Source organism: Periophthalmus magnuspinnatus, chromosome 2 (genome assembly GCF_009829125.3).
Source record: "Periophthalmus magnuspinnatus isolate fPerMag1 chromosome 2, fPerMag1.2.pri, whole genome shotgun sequence".
NCBI lineage: Eukaryota > Metazoa > Chordata > Actinopteri > Gobiiformes > Gobiidae > Periophthalmus > Periophthalmus magnuspinnatus.
The window spans coordinates 1,740,118-1,753,998 of record NC_047127.1 but is presented as its reverse complement, the minus strand read 5'-3'; the positions used below and the strand labels follow the sequence as shown (position 1 = coordinate 1,753,998).

At 38.2% G+C, this 13,881-nt stretch overlaps 2 protein-coding genes across 2 annotated transcripts; one reads left to right on the top strand and one right to left on the bottom strand.

Annotated features, from left to right (window-relative positions):
* Window positions 1-28: 28 nt before the first annotated feature.
* Window positions 29-4,087, bottom strand: poglut1 (protein O-glucosyltransferase 1). The gene is made up of 11 exons (XM_033981633.2): window positions 3,986-4,087; window positions 3,509-3,599; window positions 3,284-3,427; window positions 3,070-3,205; window positions 2,876-2,997; window positions 1,862-1,921; window positions 1,686-1,785; window positions 1,543-1,601; window positions 1,306-1,473; window positions 1,174-1,230; window positions 29-1,094 (listed from the first exon to the last, which is right to left on the bottom strand). Exons 1-11 carry the CDS (start codon window positions 4,056-4,058, stop codon window positions 938-940), a joined length of 1,167 nt encoding a protein of 388 aa, XP_033837524.1. The 5' UTR covers window positions 4,059-4,087; the 3' UTR covers window positions 29-937.
* A 1,731-nt stretch (window positions 4,088-5,818) lies between these two features.
* LOC117384321 (calsequestrin-2-like) lies at window positions 5,819-13,881 on the top strand. Its single transcript, XM_033981622.2, has 11 exons — window positions 5,819-6,070; window positions 7,526-7,610; window positions 8,715-8,815; window positions 8,932-9,040; window positions 11,484-11,557; window positions 11,676-11,806; window positions 12,277-12,322; window positions 12,396-12,450; window positions 13,195-13,295; window positions 13,387-13,461; window positions 13,657-13,881. Exons 1-11 carry the CDS (start codon window positions 5,819-5,821, stop codon window positions 13,879-13,881), a joined length of 1,254 nt encoding a protein of 417 aa, XP_033837513.1.

Below are 13,881 nucleotides of genomic sequence, written 5' to 3'. Positions count from 1 at the left end.
GTCTAAAAAAAACCCCATGAATATTTTTGAACAATTTTATTTATTTAAAACACAAACTTCATATTGTTTTTGTACATGTTATACAAAAATCACAGCATTTTGGTCACATGTTCATCGTATCAGAGCTCGGTTTGTCATTATTAAATCATTAACAGAAACATGATGTCAGAAATAATGTGAATATTACAACATATTCACTGCCAACGCATTCAGTGTGTCGCTATTCTGAGACAAATACATTTATAAACATGATAAGAAGAAATTGTCTAACAGTTGGCATCGTTGTGACAGTTTGTTTGCTTTGTAAATGACCACAAATTTGATATAAAACAGTATAAAACAAAACTATTGCCACTCTGGTCAGTAGAGGACACTGTAGCTCTAAAGATGTCAAGAGATTTCAGATGCAGCAAAAGAATATGATCTATTAAAGCAACAAAAGATGCGCAAAAAGCAAAAAATAACGGTCTAATCATCTCAAACCACAAGATCTCGCGAGACAAGATAAAAAAAAAAATATCTTGTGAGTTTTTCCCCCATATTTTAACATTTGGATTGGACAAAAATGATGAAATGCTGGCAAGTTACAAGTCATAGTTCTAAAAAACAAACAAAACAGCGCTACAATAAGAGCAAAAATATTACATAACATAAATCATACTTGGTCAGGACAAAATCTTGAACTGAAACATGTCATTTCTTATTATGAATTATGTTAAAATCTCATCTTGTCTCGTTCTCGTGGACAAAATCTCATTCCACTCCTATTAATCGTCATTGTAAAGGCACTAAAACTACTGCAGAAAGCTGTTGTTTTTATTTAGTGGCACAAAACAGAACAAATGCACCTCGTATTTGACACTGAGCACGTTTGTTTGAGGTTGTTCCCGTTCAACACTGCTGTCATTACTCACTACTGCCCCCTGTTGTCCTGTCCTCACAACTCCGTCTTTCCAAATTTGTTCATAACCTGATTGTAGCCGTTTCTTAGCTTTGGCTTGTACGTCAGAAGTTTGCTGTACTCGGTGAGAAGTTTTTCCCAGTAGCACGAGATATCCTCCATTTTTAGGTGGTCGAGGATGAACTGCTTCCCTCTGAGCCAAAAAAAACACAACTTCAGTCAACAAAAAACGCCCAAAATCCAAATTATAACTGCGTAGAAATGATTCTTACCTTGAAGCGATATCTTGGGCTATGTCGTCGTTCTCTTTGGCAAACTGAAGAAGCTCCCTGGAAACAGAATTAACTTACCAACAACGTTCAAATCCACTCATTACTGAACGGTTAAACGAGAAAGATTATTACTTGACGTCTGACAGATCTTGTTTCACGGGTATGTAGTGGACCCACGGCTTGAGCTGCGGATAGAAAAACTCTTGCCATTCATCGCCGACGTGGAAAACGAGGGAGCCGCAGAGAAACAGGTGTTTGAACCGAAAACTGGCCGCTACTCCCCTGAAGTTAAATAAATACCTGAAAGACATACGATAAAACAATATAAATGTGAAATACAGAGTTATGGGTGAAGTTAGTGAGACTTACTTGTATTTGCAGTGATCGACGAGTGGGATTTCTTTGGCGGGAGGTTTACCCAATGTGTCCTAAAATAAAATATACAAATATAAAAAATGCACAGTAGTAATAGCTATACTGTATGGAGGAGCGTTTGTGTATATTTCTTTTACCTTTTCTGACTTCCAGGCCTGGTTTTTGGTGTACTCTGCATTCACAAGCTCTGGGGATTCCCTTGACAGCAGGATAAGAGGGTCACGCTCAGGGCTAGTTCTGAGAAAATTGAGAACACACCATCATTTTGAGATACTTTTAATAAAATCTCATTCAAATCAGTTCAAATACTGACCTAGAGCCTCTAAAGAAACCTTTAGACTCCTTCTTCTCCCACGGCCACTGCGCTGCCGACCTAAAAGTTTATTCGAAGTTAGCAAATCATTCAGTGTAACAAACGCAAAATGATTTTTTAAAAGGTCCTATACACACAAAAACTGACTCTTGTAGTTTTAATCCATGTTCTAATGATGTCACCTCCTCAAAAACAGACCTGGAGTTGTGTTTTGTTTCATTCACACATGTTTGAGTCACACTTTATTATTAGTCTGTAACATCTCCAAAGCCCAAAACGCTCTGTTCCACCTTGTGATGTCATCAAGTGGTAGTTTTCCAGTTAACTCCTCCTCCTTTTACCTTTAGTTCAGTCGAGATAAGTGGCAACTCCACAGATGAAATAATCCATATGACTCTAGAAATGAAGGTGTGTGGAGTTTAAAAACACAGCGGAGCACTTCCTGTCTCACCACATGATGACATCACAAGGTGGAACAGAGTATAGCAGTAAATCTGAACGTAACAAAACAACATAAGTTCATTCAATTATTTGCGTTCTCTGTCCAATTTCAAGATTCAAGATGGCTGAATGTCTTTCTCCACGTTTATGGACTCTTATGAGATTTTAGTCACTTTCTAACGCCATTTCCTCCTCAAAAATAGACCTGAAGTTGTGTTTTGTTTCATTCACACAACCTCAAAACGCTCTGTTCCACCTTGTGATGTCATGAAGTGGTAGTTTTCAAGTTAACAGCTCCTTTTACCTTTAGTTCAGCCGAGATAAGTGGCAACTACAGGACTGAAATGATCCAAATTATTCTAGAAATGAAGGCGTGTGGAGTTTAAAAACACAGCGGAGCACTTCCTGTATCGCCACATGATGACATCACAAGGTGGAACAGAGTGAAGAACTCAGCCTAAATCTGCAGGTTTGTTTGCGTGTTAAACATGTGTGAATGAAACTGTATTATATGATGAGTAAACATTATAACACAGATCAGATCGTAGCGTAAAACGGGCTTTTTAGTCTTACTTTTTGAGGTCATCTCTCATCAGATCCCATCGTCCCAGTCCGGTGGGGTATATAGGCCACACCGCCGGTCCACCTTCCCAAAACGTCCACGCGGGATACATGATGTCGTGGTAGTCGCTCGTCTACACACAAAACAGCGCTCATTTATGACAGTTATTTATTTTAGATCTGCTCCTGTTGGTAAAAAACCTAACCTTACTGAAAGAGAAGACGGGCATGATCTGGTGCACCCAGTCCGGCACCTGAGGATAGTCCCGCACGTTCACGACCATCTCCAAATCCGGCAGCTTGTCAATCACCTCCAAGATGAAATGCTCCACCCCACTGCATCTAAAAACGCAAGCACATTTTCCACAATTAAGACAAACTCAGTGCAAAACTACTCAAGATTATTACAGTTTTTCTTACCGGGCTGGAAACATACAGTTGTGTTCTCTGTATAACTTATGATTAATGATTTGGTAATGTGTTCCCACTCCTCTTTTCACCGTCGCAGCCATGAAATCTTCAGAAATACCGGCTTCAAACGACCGTAAGTCATCCTGGAGGACACTGCAATTTAAATAAAGTTAATAAACATCACAATATCATCCAAAAACAGTGTAATAACAGTAGAATTTGGAGATGTCTCACCTTAAATGGCAGCCACAGTTGTCAGGGTTGCAGGGTGTGTAGGATTTCATGGCTTTGGCGATGTTATCCGTAAATATCTTCCAGTTTTTGTCTGAAATAAAAGGTGCAATGCGTTTGACAGATTCATTTTTGCGCGATTCATGCAATTACAGCACAAATAGGAACAATCTGTGAACATGCTGCAACAAAAACACTGATCAGACCGGTTTGATGACACCTCACACGCTCCTGCAACTGTTTCTCAACTTTGAAACCTTATAAAACAAAAATCCACACTAGGAATTAAGATTTAAACGCACAAAAAGCACCTTGCACGTCGTATTGTTGTAAAATTAGCCTGTAAACACGTTAGCCAACAACGTGAAGTGATGAATGAACGGCTCCAAACTAAAGTTCAGACTAAGCTACAGCGCCATCCTAAGTTTATTTTAGCATCACAGCGTTGGAAAAGTTGGATTTATGAGTCGTAACACTTACCTGATGCGCTAACAAATCCAAAACAAGCAACATGTAGCTGTAATAAAGCCGCAAACAGCCAAAGCGGCTCCATTTTTCTCTAAATCGATTAGTTTGGTCTGACGCAGCTGAGACAAAGCAGCGCTCTGTGATCTGCTGCTTCTGTCTGGACTCTTTACCGTAATAACCCTTAAAAAACACAATATTTTACCGTAAATCTCATTAAAAACGCGCAAAATCCAATTAAACAAACCAGATTGCTCTATTAGGAGTTTGTGGTATTGTTGAATTCCATGCATTTTAATAAAGTGTCCTATAAAGATATGTTAATCCAGCTAATGTCACTCCTGATTAGATGCATAATGAAATCCCTGAAGGTTTTTACATTTACTACAGAATGAATTTCAAGCTTGAACGACCTCATGAAGTGTGTCCTATATTATTCTATTAAAGAGAGCTTCCAAATTGTTCTTTCATGATGCTCTTTTCTCTTATATTTCAAATCCAAGTTCTATCTCACAGCTGTTTTCATCTCAGGAAAAGAAGAAAATCCGTACAATCTATTTGAAAATCTGAAAAAAAGATCTACAAGGTGTTTAATCATAAACTCCCCCCGTGTTTACAGATGTTATTTGAACAGAGAGAAAGTCAATATCATCTCAGACAAACAGTTTTATTTAAAAAAAAAAACTGAATAAAACTGTGTTTCTTAAAAAACATAAATAAATAAAAAAAAATAAAAATAATTTCCATTCCCTCTAAAGCTGATGACCGAAAATAAACAAAATAAATACAAAAAATAAAATAATAATAAATAAATAAAAAATAAAAAATAAATAAATAAATAAATAAATAAAAAATAAATAAATAAATAATAAATAAATACATTTCCCATTCCCTCTAAAGCTAAGGATGTCCATTTTAAAAATCTTTCTGGCATAAACCTGTCTAAAAAACTGCTCAGACAGAGTTTAGAGATGGATGACAGTTGTTTTTCTTTCTATGATGTAAATACTGAATTGACACAACACTTCTTTTTTTTTAATGTATGTTTTCTAAAACCTTTTGGGACGATACACCACTGTTTTTTCCCCAGGATTCCAAATTTAAAAGACATTACCTGACAAAGACATTATTTTGCATGACAAAAATGTGAAATGATTTTAAATTTAATCTTTGTTACGGGTAAATTCTTTATCCACACGAGCAGGTTCCTAAAAAACAAACCATCCTTGCTCACATTTCATACAACTTTGTCTTTTTTTGTCATCTGTAAGTTTTATGGTGCTAAAAAACTTAAAAATGTATAATAGACAATCTAAATCTTATGGACAACCCGGAGTATTGTGGGTTTTTTTTTGTTTGTTTGTTTTTTTACTTCATAATAATCTGTCCGGTCTGACTTTTAATCATGGAGCTGTTCTGTTATGCCACAAATATTAAATACCTTTAGTATTATTACAAAAAAAAAAGAAAAAAGAAAGAGAAAAAAAGAAAAAAGAAAAAAAAGAAAAAAATTCTAACAAATACAAAAAAAACCAAAAAACAAATATAAAACAAATACAAATAAATAAATAAAAATATTCACAACTAGGAAGTGAAATGGAGGAGCGAAGTGGACCCCTAGAGACCCGCTGCCTGAGGAGAAGAGAGAAAGATAGAAGAAGAAGAAGAAGAAGAAGAAGAGAGCGGCACAGCAGAGGACCCAGACTGAAGCTGTGAAAGGCACAACAAAAGAAACATATTGGTTTTTTGTAATATCTTGACTCTTAAAGTGGACGTATTCTGTTTGATGTCTCATACCTGAATAGTCCGTTTGATTTTTCCTTCTCCATTCCACTTAAAAAAAAAAACATGCTGCAGTGTCGGTTTTCCATTCTCTCCGGGCTCTTCTTGGCTGAGGTTGTCTTCTTCTTCTTCGGCAGCGCAGAAGAGGGGCTGGAGTTCCCAAACTTTGATGGTAAAGACAGAGTACTGGACATTAATGAACGCAACTACAAGAAGGCGGTGAGGAGGTTCGAGCTGCTGTGTCTCTTCTACCACGAGCCCGTCCCCAACCACAAGGGTCTGCAGAAGAGGCTCCAGATGACGGAGCTGGTGCTGGAGGTGAGGGGGCATCAGAGTCTGTTAAAAATAATATCATTCCAAAAAGCTGTGGATATTTTTATTTGTTATTTATTTGTATTTGTTGTATATTTGTTTAGGGTTTTTTTTAATTTTTTTTTATTTTTTCTGTTTTTTTCTTTTGTTTTTTGTATTTGTTAGAATTTTTTTTCTTTTTTTTTTTCTTTTTAGACCAGCTGTGTCAAACTCATTTTCACAGAGGGCCACATCATCAAAATGGTCGCTCTCAAAGGGCCAGATGTAACTGTAAGATAAATGTAATCAAATGTAATAAAATAAATGCAACTACTTTTTCTATATTTATTACTTATTCAAGTTACAAATGTTGCATATGGATTTGCACAGATATGAAAAAAAAAAAGTCTGTAACTGTGCATCTCTAAACTGATATTTTAAGACAGTCACACCTTTTTATTTACTTTGTCGCCGGCCACATAACATGACCCGACGGGCCAAATTTTGCCCACGGGCCTTGAGTTTGACACATGTGTTTTAGACGTTTGCATCGTTTTGAATCTTTTAAAGTAAGAACAAAATGGAAAATCTAGAAGTGTTACAGTTAATGTTGTAAAGTTTATTCCATAACTTTAAAAAATACTAGTAAAAGTAAAGTTATCAGACGAAACTTAACTTACTTTACTCAAGTAAAAGTATTCAAGAAAATGTGCTTAAAGAGTAAAAAGTAAAGTATTTAAATCAGATTTTGAGTCTTATAAAGCTTCAAATGTGGTGATTGATACAGATTTGTGTTTTTATTTGTATATTTTTTCTGCTAAACTTATGAAAGTGTTAATAAAAAATACTTTTACTTTTTAGGCCAATTCAAAAATGTAGTGAAATGTACTTAAGTAAAGTACAGATGCATAAAACTTGTTCTTCAGTACAGTACTTTAACACTTTTACTTCGTTATGTTCCACTACTGTGAAAATCTAAAAACAAATCCAAATATATATATAAAGTACAACTGGATCCAGCCCGTGTGGTACTCAGAACTGCACAGCGGCGTCTGAAAACACTTCTCCTCGTGAATATATTTGATTTAAACATAAAGTAAAGAGTTTGTGTTTCTATGGCGGTCGTGCTGCACAGGGTCGGAGCGGCGCCGTCTCCCCCCGTCACGTCTTTTGTGCTTCAAGTGTCCTGGGATTGTTTCTAGGTCGTTCTGTTAATTAGTTGATCCAAAAAAAAAAGTACGCCAGGATTAGAACGAGCTTTACTTTAGAGCCTCGTATGTTTTTGTAGAAGCGCTTTGGAAAAACTAGAAAAACTACACACATTCTTCTGTTTTATTACACGGTGACGAGGCTGAAATAAAAACGCACGCCCTAAACGCTTTACAGTGAACGGAGTCAGGTGTTTTTAAGGTGAAAATGCTTGAAAAAGTAAATATAAAGACGACGCCGTGTGTGTAACGTGACTTTAAACTGTGTCTGCAGCTCACGGCTCAGGTCCTGGAGAACAAGGACATCGGCTTCGGGATGGTGGACGCGCAGAGGGATTTTAAAGTGGCCCAAAAACTCGGTACGACACGGTGTCCAGGTCCAGTCAGATGAGTATCATAGCAACCAAAGAGCCATCTGTCAATCAAACCTGTTGCTAACGCTAACAGGAGCGACCTCGGGGAAAGAAGGACCTGATTTGTCTCTTATTAATGTTCAGATATTGATTTACAGACACAAGAGTGAAATAAAAACCCCAGGATCATGTAGAGGGTTAATACGAACATTTAAGACCAGAATGAGTCTGAAGCAGCAGAGACAGAGAGAGGACAGTTTTTGAAAAAAACAAAAATAATTTCAAAATAACAAAAAAAAAAAAAAAAATACTCAAAATAATAAAAAAATATATAAATAAATAAACTCAAAATAAGGAGAAAAAAAACCCCTCAAAAGAACAAAAAAAACCCCCTCAAAATAATAATAAAAAAAACTAAATATAACAAATAAACTCAAAATAAGGAAAAAAAGAAAAAACAAAAACCTAAACCTCAAAATAACAAAAATATATAAATAAATAAACTCAAAATAAGGGAAAAAAAAAACAACTCAAAATAACAAAAAAACAAACAAAAAAAAACTCAAAATAACAAATAAACTCAAAATAAGGACAAAAAAACAACAACACCTAAACCTCAAAATAACAAAAAATATATAAATAAATAAACTCAAACTAAGGGAAAAAAAACAAAAAACAAAAAACCCTCAAAATAACAAATATATATATAAATAAATAAAAAACACAAAATAAAAAAGTAAAAAAATAACAATAAACTCCAAATTTAAAAAAAACAAAATAACAAAAAAATAAATAAATAAATAAACTCAAAATAAGAAAAAAACCAAAAACCTCAAAATAACAAAAGTAAACAAATAATAAACTCCAAATAACTCAAAAAAAAAAAAAAAAAAAATTAAACCCCAGGATCATGTAGAGGGTTAATATGAACATTTAAGACCAAAATGAGTCTGAAGCAGCAGAGACAGAGAGAGGACAGTTTATCAATAGAAAATGAATTGGAGCCAGAGTCGATGGAGCAGGAAGTGCGCATCAAAGAATTATTTTAAATCTAAACAGTAGACGATCATGACGAAGCTAATACATTATTTTTGTGTTTTTCCGGGGCAGGGCTGGTGGAAGTGGGCAGTCTGTACGTTTTCAAAGACGATCGTATAATAGAGTTTGACGGCGAGCTCTCCGCGGACACGCTCGTGGAGTTTTTGTTGGATGTGAGTCTTATTTATTACTCTGTTTATTCCGGCAGCTAGCTCGTTAGCCACGTCCATTTATATAAACAGTCTGTGGCATAAGTACAACGGTTTAACGCTGCGGTGTCGTCCTTTAGGTGCTGGAGGATCCTGTAGAAATGATCAAAAACGCCATGGAGATACGAGCGTTTGAGAGAATGGAGGAAGATATTCGTCTGATCGGATATTTCAAAGGAGAAGATTCATGTAGATTCACACAAGATTTTAATATTTGTCACAGTTTAGTCCTGATTTCAAACATGGTTCCGGTTATTTACACTTTTCGCTCAAACACCTGCAGCAAAATCACAAAAAAAATCAATTTCTTCCTTCCCATAAGTTAAATTTTAATAATACATTTGATTTTAAAGGTGCGACATGACACAAAACTGACTCTTGTAGCTTTAATCCATGTTCTACTTGTGTTTTGTTTTTGCCTAACTCTTTATTATGAGTCTGTAACATCTACAAACCTCAAAACGCGCCGTTCCACCTTGTGATGTCATCAAGTGGTCATTTTCAAGTTAACTCCTCCTCCTCTTACCTTTAGTTCAGTAGAGATTAGCAACTCCAGAAGCTTAAATACATGAATTAAAAAAATAAAATAATAAAAAAAAGAATATAAAATTAAAAATGAATATGAAATAAAAATAAATAAAAAAATAAAAAAATAAAAATGAAATAAAAAATAAATAAATATGAAATAAAAAATAAATATGAAAAAATATGAAATAAATAAGAAATAAATATGTAATTAAATGAAATAAATATGAAATAAAATAAAATAAAATTAACTAAAATGAAATGAAATAAATAAGAAATACATATGTAATTAAATGAAATAAATATGAAATTAAATAAAATGAAATGAAATAAATATGAAATTAAATGAAATAAATATGAAATAAATAAAAATGAAACGAGACGGCCAATTCCAGGACTGAAATGACCCAAATGATTCTATAAATGAAGGTGTGTGGAGTTTAAAAACACAGTGGAGCACTTCCTGTATCGCCACATGATGACATCACAAGGTGGAACAGACTGTTTTCCAGCCTAAATGTGCAGGTTTGTGTGTTAAACATGTGTGAATGAAACAAAACACAACTCCAGGTCTGTTTTTGACACGTAAATAGCGTAATAGCGTCCGTCCCTTTAAATAATAATAACAATAATCATAATAGTTTCTGATTTCCAGTTGTATTAACGGTGATTTTCCGTGTCCGTCCGGAGCAGGATTACAGCCGGTTTATCCATATGGCACAGAAGTGTTTGGGGGCCAGTGTCTAATGCAGTTTAAAAGCCCCGTTCCAGCCCCTCTCCGGCTCTTATCGCCTTTGCTAGTCCCGCTACGCTAATGGGATCTGGTGGCTAATGGTCCCACATCACAGTCTGCTCAAGGAAACCCGAGTCCCCAAAATGGCCGTCTCAGCGCGTCTCCGGAGAGCCTTCAAATAGCTCCTACTTTTGGAATAGGTCAAACTGCAATTATGGCTCCACTTCACACAAAAAGGACGAGAGAGACGTGAGGCAGGAGCGAGGGAAGAGGGGCATGATGGGAAAGTTTCATTATGAAGCTCGTCTCAGGCCGGTCCTTGGCCCCGACCCCGGACAGATGAGAGCCGCCGTGTAAAATGGTTTTACGACGGACCCGGTGACGCGGCGAGGGCGGAAATTTAATAAAACGAGAAAAATAAGAATCTGACGGTGAACAGTCGCCCGGGAGTGGAAAGGTTACCGGTTTGATCCTCGCAACGGCAGAACACGACTTAAAGCTACACGAGTCAGTTTGGTGCAGTTTATACACAACTGTAATAGAGACATCAGATCTGTGGAGAGGCGAGTCTGATCACACTAAGGATGTTTGGAGTTTAACTGTTTTTATATGAGTGAGGAAAAGAAGGGAAAAAGAAGAGGAGGGTGTAGAGAAAGAGGAGAGGGAAGGAGAGAGGGAGAGGGAAGAGAAGAGAGGGGCAGGAGGGATGGAGGAGAGAGAGAGGGAAGAGGTAAGATGGGGGTGAGGAGAGAGAGGGAGAAGAGAGAGAGAAGGGAAGAGAGAGGGGGAGAGAGCAGGAAGGAGAGAGAGGGGGAGTGAGAGAGAGAAGGGAAGAGAGAGGGAGAAGAGAGAGAGAAGGGAAGAGAGAGGGGGAGAGAGAGCAGGAAGGAAAGAGGGGGAAAGAGAGAGAGAAGGGAAGAGAGAGGGGAGAGAGAGCAGGAAGGAGAGAGAAGGGGAGCAAGAGAGAGAAGGGAAGAGAGAGGGGGAAGAGAGAGGGAGAAGGGAAGAGAGAGGGAGAAGGGAAGAGAGAGAGAAGAGCGAGGAGGAAAAGAGAGAGGGTGATGAGAGAGAGAAGGGAAGAGAGAGAGAGAAGGAAGGAGAGAGGAGGGGAGAGAGAAGGGAAGAGAGAGGGGGAAAGAGAGAGAGAAGGGAAGAGAGAGACAGAAGAGAGGTGCACTGCAAAAAGTGAAGCTGAGCAGAGGGGGAGTGGGGAGAAAGGAAAAAGGAGAGAGAGAGAGGTGAGGAGAGGTGAGGAGAGAGGAGGATGAGAGGAGGGAGGAGAGAGAGTGGACTCCTCTGCAAACCACAGACACAAACAGAAGGATTGAGATTATAATCAAACTGGAATCACATTTTCACTGTGCATTTTTCCAGATTTCAAGGCTTTCAGAGAAGCATCGGAGCATTTTCATCCCTACATCAAGTTCTTTGCCACGTTTGACAAATCTGTAAGTCCAGTTTTAATCACCTGGAGCTCGTTAAAGCGCCTCGTTAAAATGTCCTCGTTAAAACGTCCTCGTTCCTCTGGTCTCGTCTGTTTATGTAATGACGCGTCCTGTCCTGTAGGTGGCCAAACATCTGTCCTTAAAGATGAACCAGGTGAACTTCTATGAGCCGTTCATGGAGGAGCCGGCGGTTCTGCCCGGACGACCCCTCACCGAACTGGACATCGTGGACTTTGTCACGCAACACAGGAGGTCAGTGGGGGGTCAGGAGGTCAGCGGGGGGGTTCAGGAGGGCTGTAGGGGTCAGGAGGGGTCAGGAGGTCAGCGGGGGGTCAGGAGCTCAGCAGAGGGTCAGGAGGTCAACGGGGGGTCAGGAGGAGTCAGGAGGTCAGCAGGAGTCAGGAGGAGTCAGGAGGTCAGCAGGGTGGTCAGGAGCTCAGCAGGGTGGTCAGGAGCTCAGCGGGGGGTCAGGAGGGCTGTAGGGGTCAGGAGGTCAGTGAGGGTCAGGAGGAGGGGGTTTGGTTATATCATTTCAGATGGAGGACTGGAAGAATTCCCCAAAACCAATAATCTACAAACTGTTAACCCAATCCTTAACAGAAATAATCACACACACATCTTCAGAATGGTCCAAAGTCCTCAAAATGGCGTCCATGAACATGTCGTCACATCAGAAAACCCTGTATCATATTAAAACTGAACTAAACCTTTGTGTTTTTTAGGGCCACCTTAAGGAAACTTCGGGCTGAGAACATGTTTGAGACTTGGGTTTGTACTTTCATAACCGCTGTGTGTACTGCAGTATTATTACACAGATATATTAAGTTATTTGTACGACCAGGAGGACGACATGGACGGGATTCACATCGTCGCCTTTGCAGAGGAAGAAGATCCAGGTTAGTTTTTGAAATTGGCTCTGTACACAGCAGCATGTTAGCTAGCTCACTGCGTCTCAAAGCTAACAGTCACTTTTATTAAAATCAGAAAAGGCAAAATTATCTATTGAAATTCAAATTAATTAAAATAAAGACAGCACAATTATTTTAACATGTAGAATACTTTAGACTGTGTTGTTTTAATATTTATTATGCCTCAAAATTAACATTAGCGTTAGCATTGAGACAAACATGTTTCTTGTGTTTTCATTTTATTTGTGTCGTGTTTAACATGTTGTCAGAGTGACGTCCACCCACAGCTCCCTGTACACTGTCTGACCCTAACCCCTGACCTCTGACCTCTGACCCCTAATCCACCTGCAGCTCCCTGTCCACTGCCTCATCTTTAAATATTTATTTCTTTTATCGTGACTTTGCAAAAACCCTCATAGAGATAAAACTGGACAGGAAGTAGTGACGCTAACAGTGAGGTTGGGGGCGCTGTTGAGCACAAAGCCGATTTAAAAATGACAACAATCAAAACATTATAACAACTGACTTCAAAATGGAACCAACAAATTACATTTTTGGCTTCAAGTGAACACGAAGAGACCAGTTCATGTGTTTTAAACGAGTGAATCAAACTTATTATTTAAAAAGTGATGTGTTTAACCTGTAGACGGTGGTTATAATGTTTTGGCTGATTTTGTTTATAGTAAAATCAAGCATTTCCAGTTTTAAATCGTGTTTGCTCTAATGCTGTAGACGGTTATGAGTTTTTGGAGATTTTGAAGGACGTGGCCAGAGACAACACAAACAACCCCGAGCTGAGCATCGTTTGGATCGACCCAGACGACTTCCCACTGGTCAGATTTTATTACTTAAGTTTTTAAAAAGAATTGAATCTTAAGTGAGTAAGTAAATCTGTGCTAACGATAGCGTCTGTTCTGTTTGCAGCTGACGACGTACTGGGAGAAAACCTTCAACCTGGACCTCTTCAGACCTCAGATCGGAGTCGTCAACGTCACAGATGTTCGTAAAATTCAAAATAAAGTGAATTAAAATTGCTAAGTTTAATATGTTGAGGTAATTTAATTAGTTTTGACCCAAATAAAAACTCAAAAAACGTTTGGAAAAGGATCAAAACGTAAGCAAAATGTCATTAAACCCGTCCTTTTGAGCTCCGGTCTCTAAACGTTCCTTTTAAAACCGTCACCTCTTCCTCAGGCCGACAGTGTGTGGCTGGACATGTCCAACGACGAAGACCTCCCCACGGCAGAGGAGCTGGAGGACTGGATCGAGGACGTCCTGAGCGGGAGAGTGAACACTGAGGATGATGACGGCGGGTTTGGAGATGATGAAGAAGAGGAGGAGGAGGAGGAGGAACATCAGGGCTACGACAGAGAGGAAGACAGCGGGGAGAGGCGGGATCAGTATGAGGATGAAGATTAA

Coding starts and splice junctions, on each gene's coding strand:
- poglut1 (XM_033981633.2), bottom strand. CDS start 4,058: ATGGAGCCGCTTTGGCTGTTTGCGGCTTTATTACAGCTACATGTTGCT. Junction 1,602..1,685: donor AGGCCTGGAAGTCAGAAAAG/GTAAAAGAAATA, acceptor ATTTTATTTTAG/GACACATTGGGTAAACCTCC. Junction 1,095..1,173: donor GCCCAAGATATCGCTTCAAG/GTAAGAATCATT, acceptor TTTTTGGCTCAG/AGGGAAGCAGTTCATCCTCG.
- LOC117384321 (XM_033981622.2), top strand. CDS start 5,819: ATGCTGCAGTGTCGGTTTTCCATTCTCTCCGGGCTCTTCTTGGCTGAG. Junction 11,807..12,276: donor TTTGTCACGCAACACAGGAG/GTCAGTGGGGGG, acceptor TGTGTTTTTTAG/GGCCACCTTAAGGAAACTTC. Junction 13,462..13,656: donor GAGTCGTCAACGTCACAGAT/GTTCGTAAAATT, acceptor CCTCTTCCTCAG/GCCGACAGTGTGTGGCTGGA.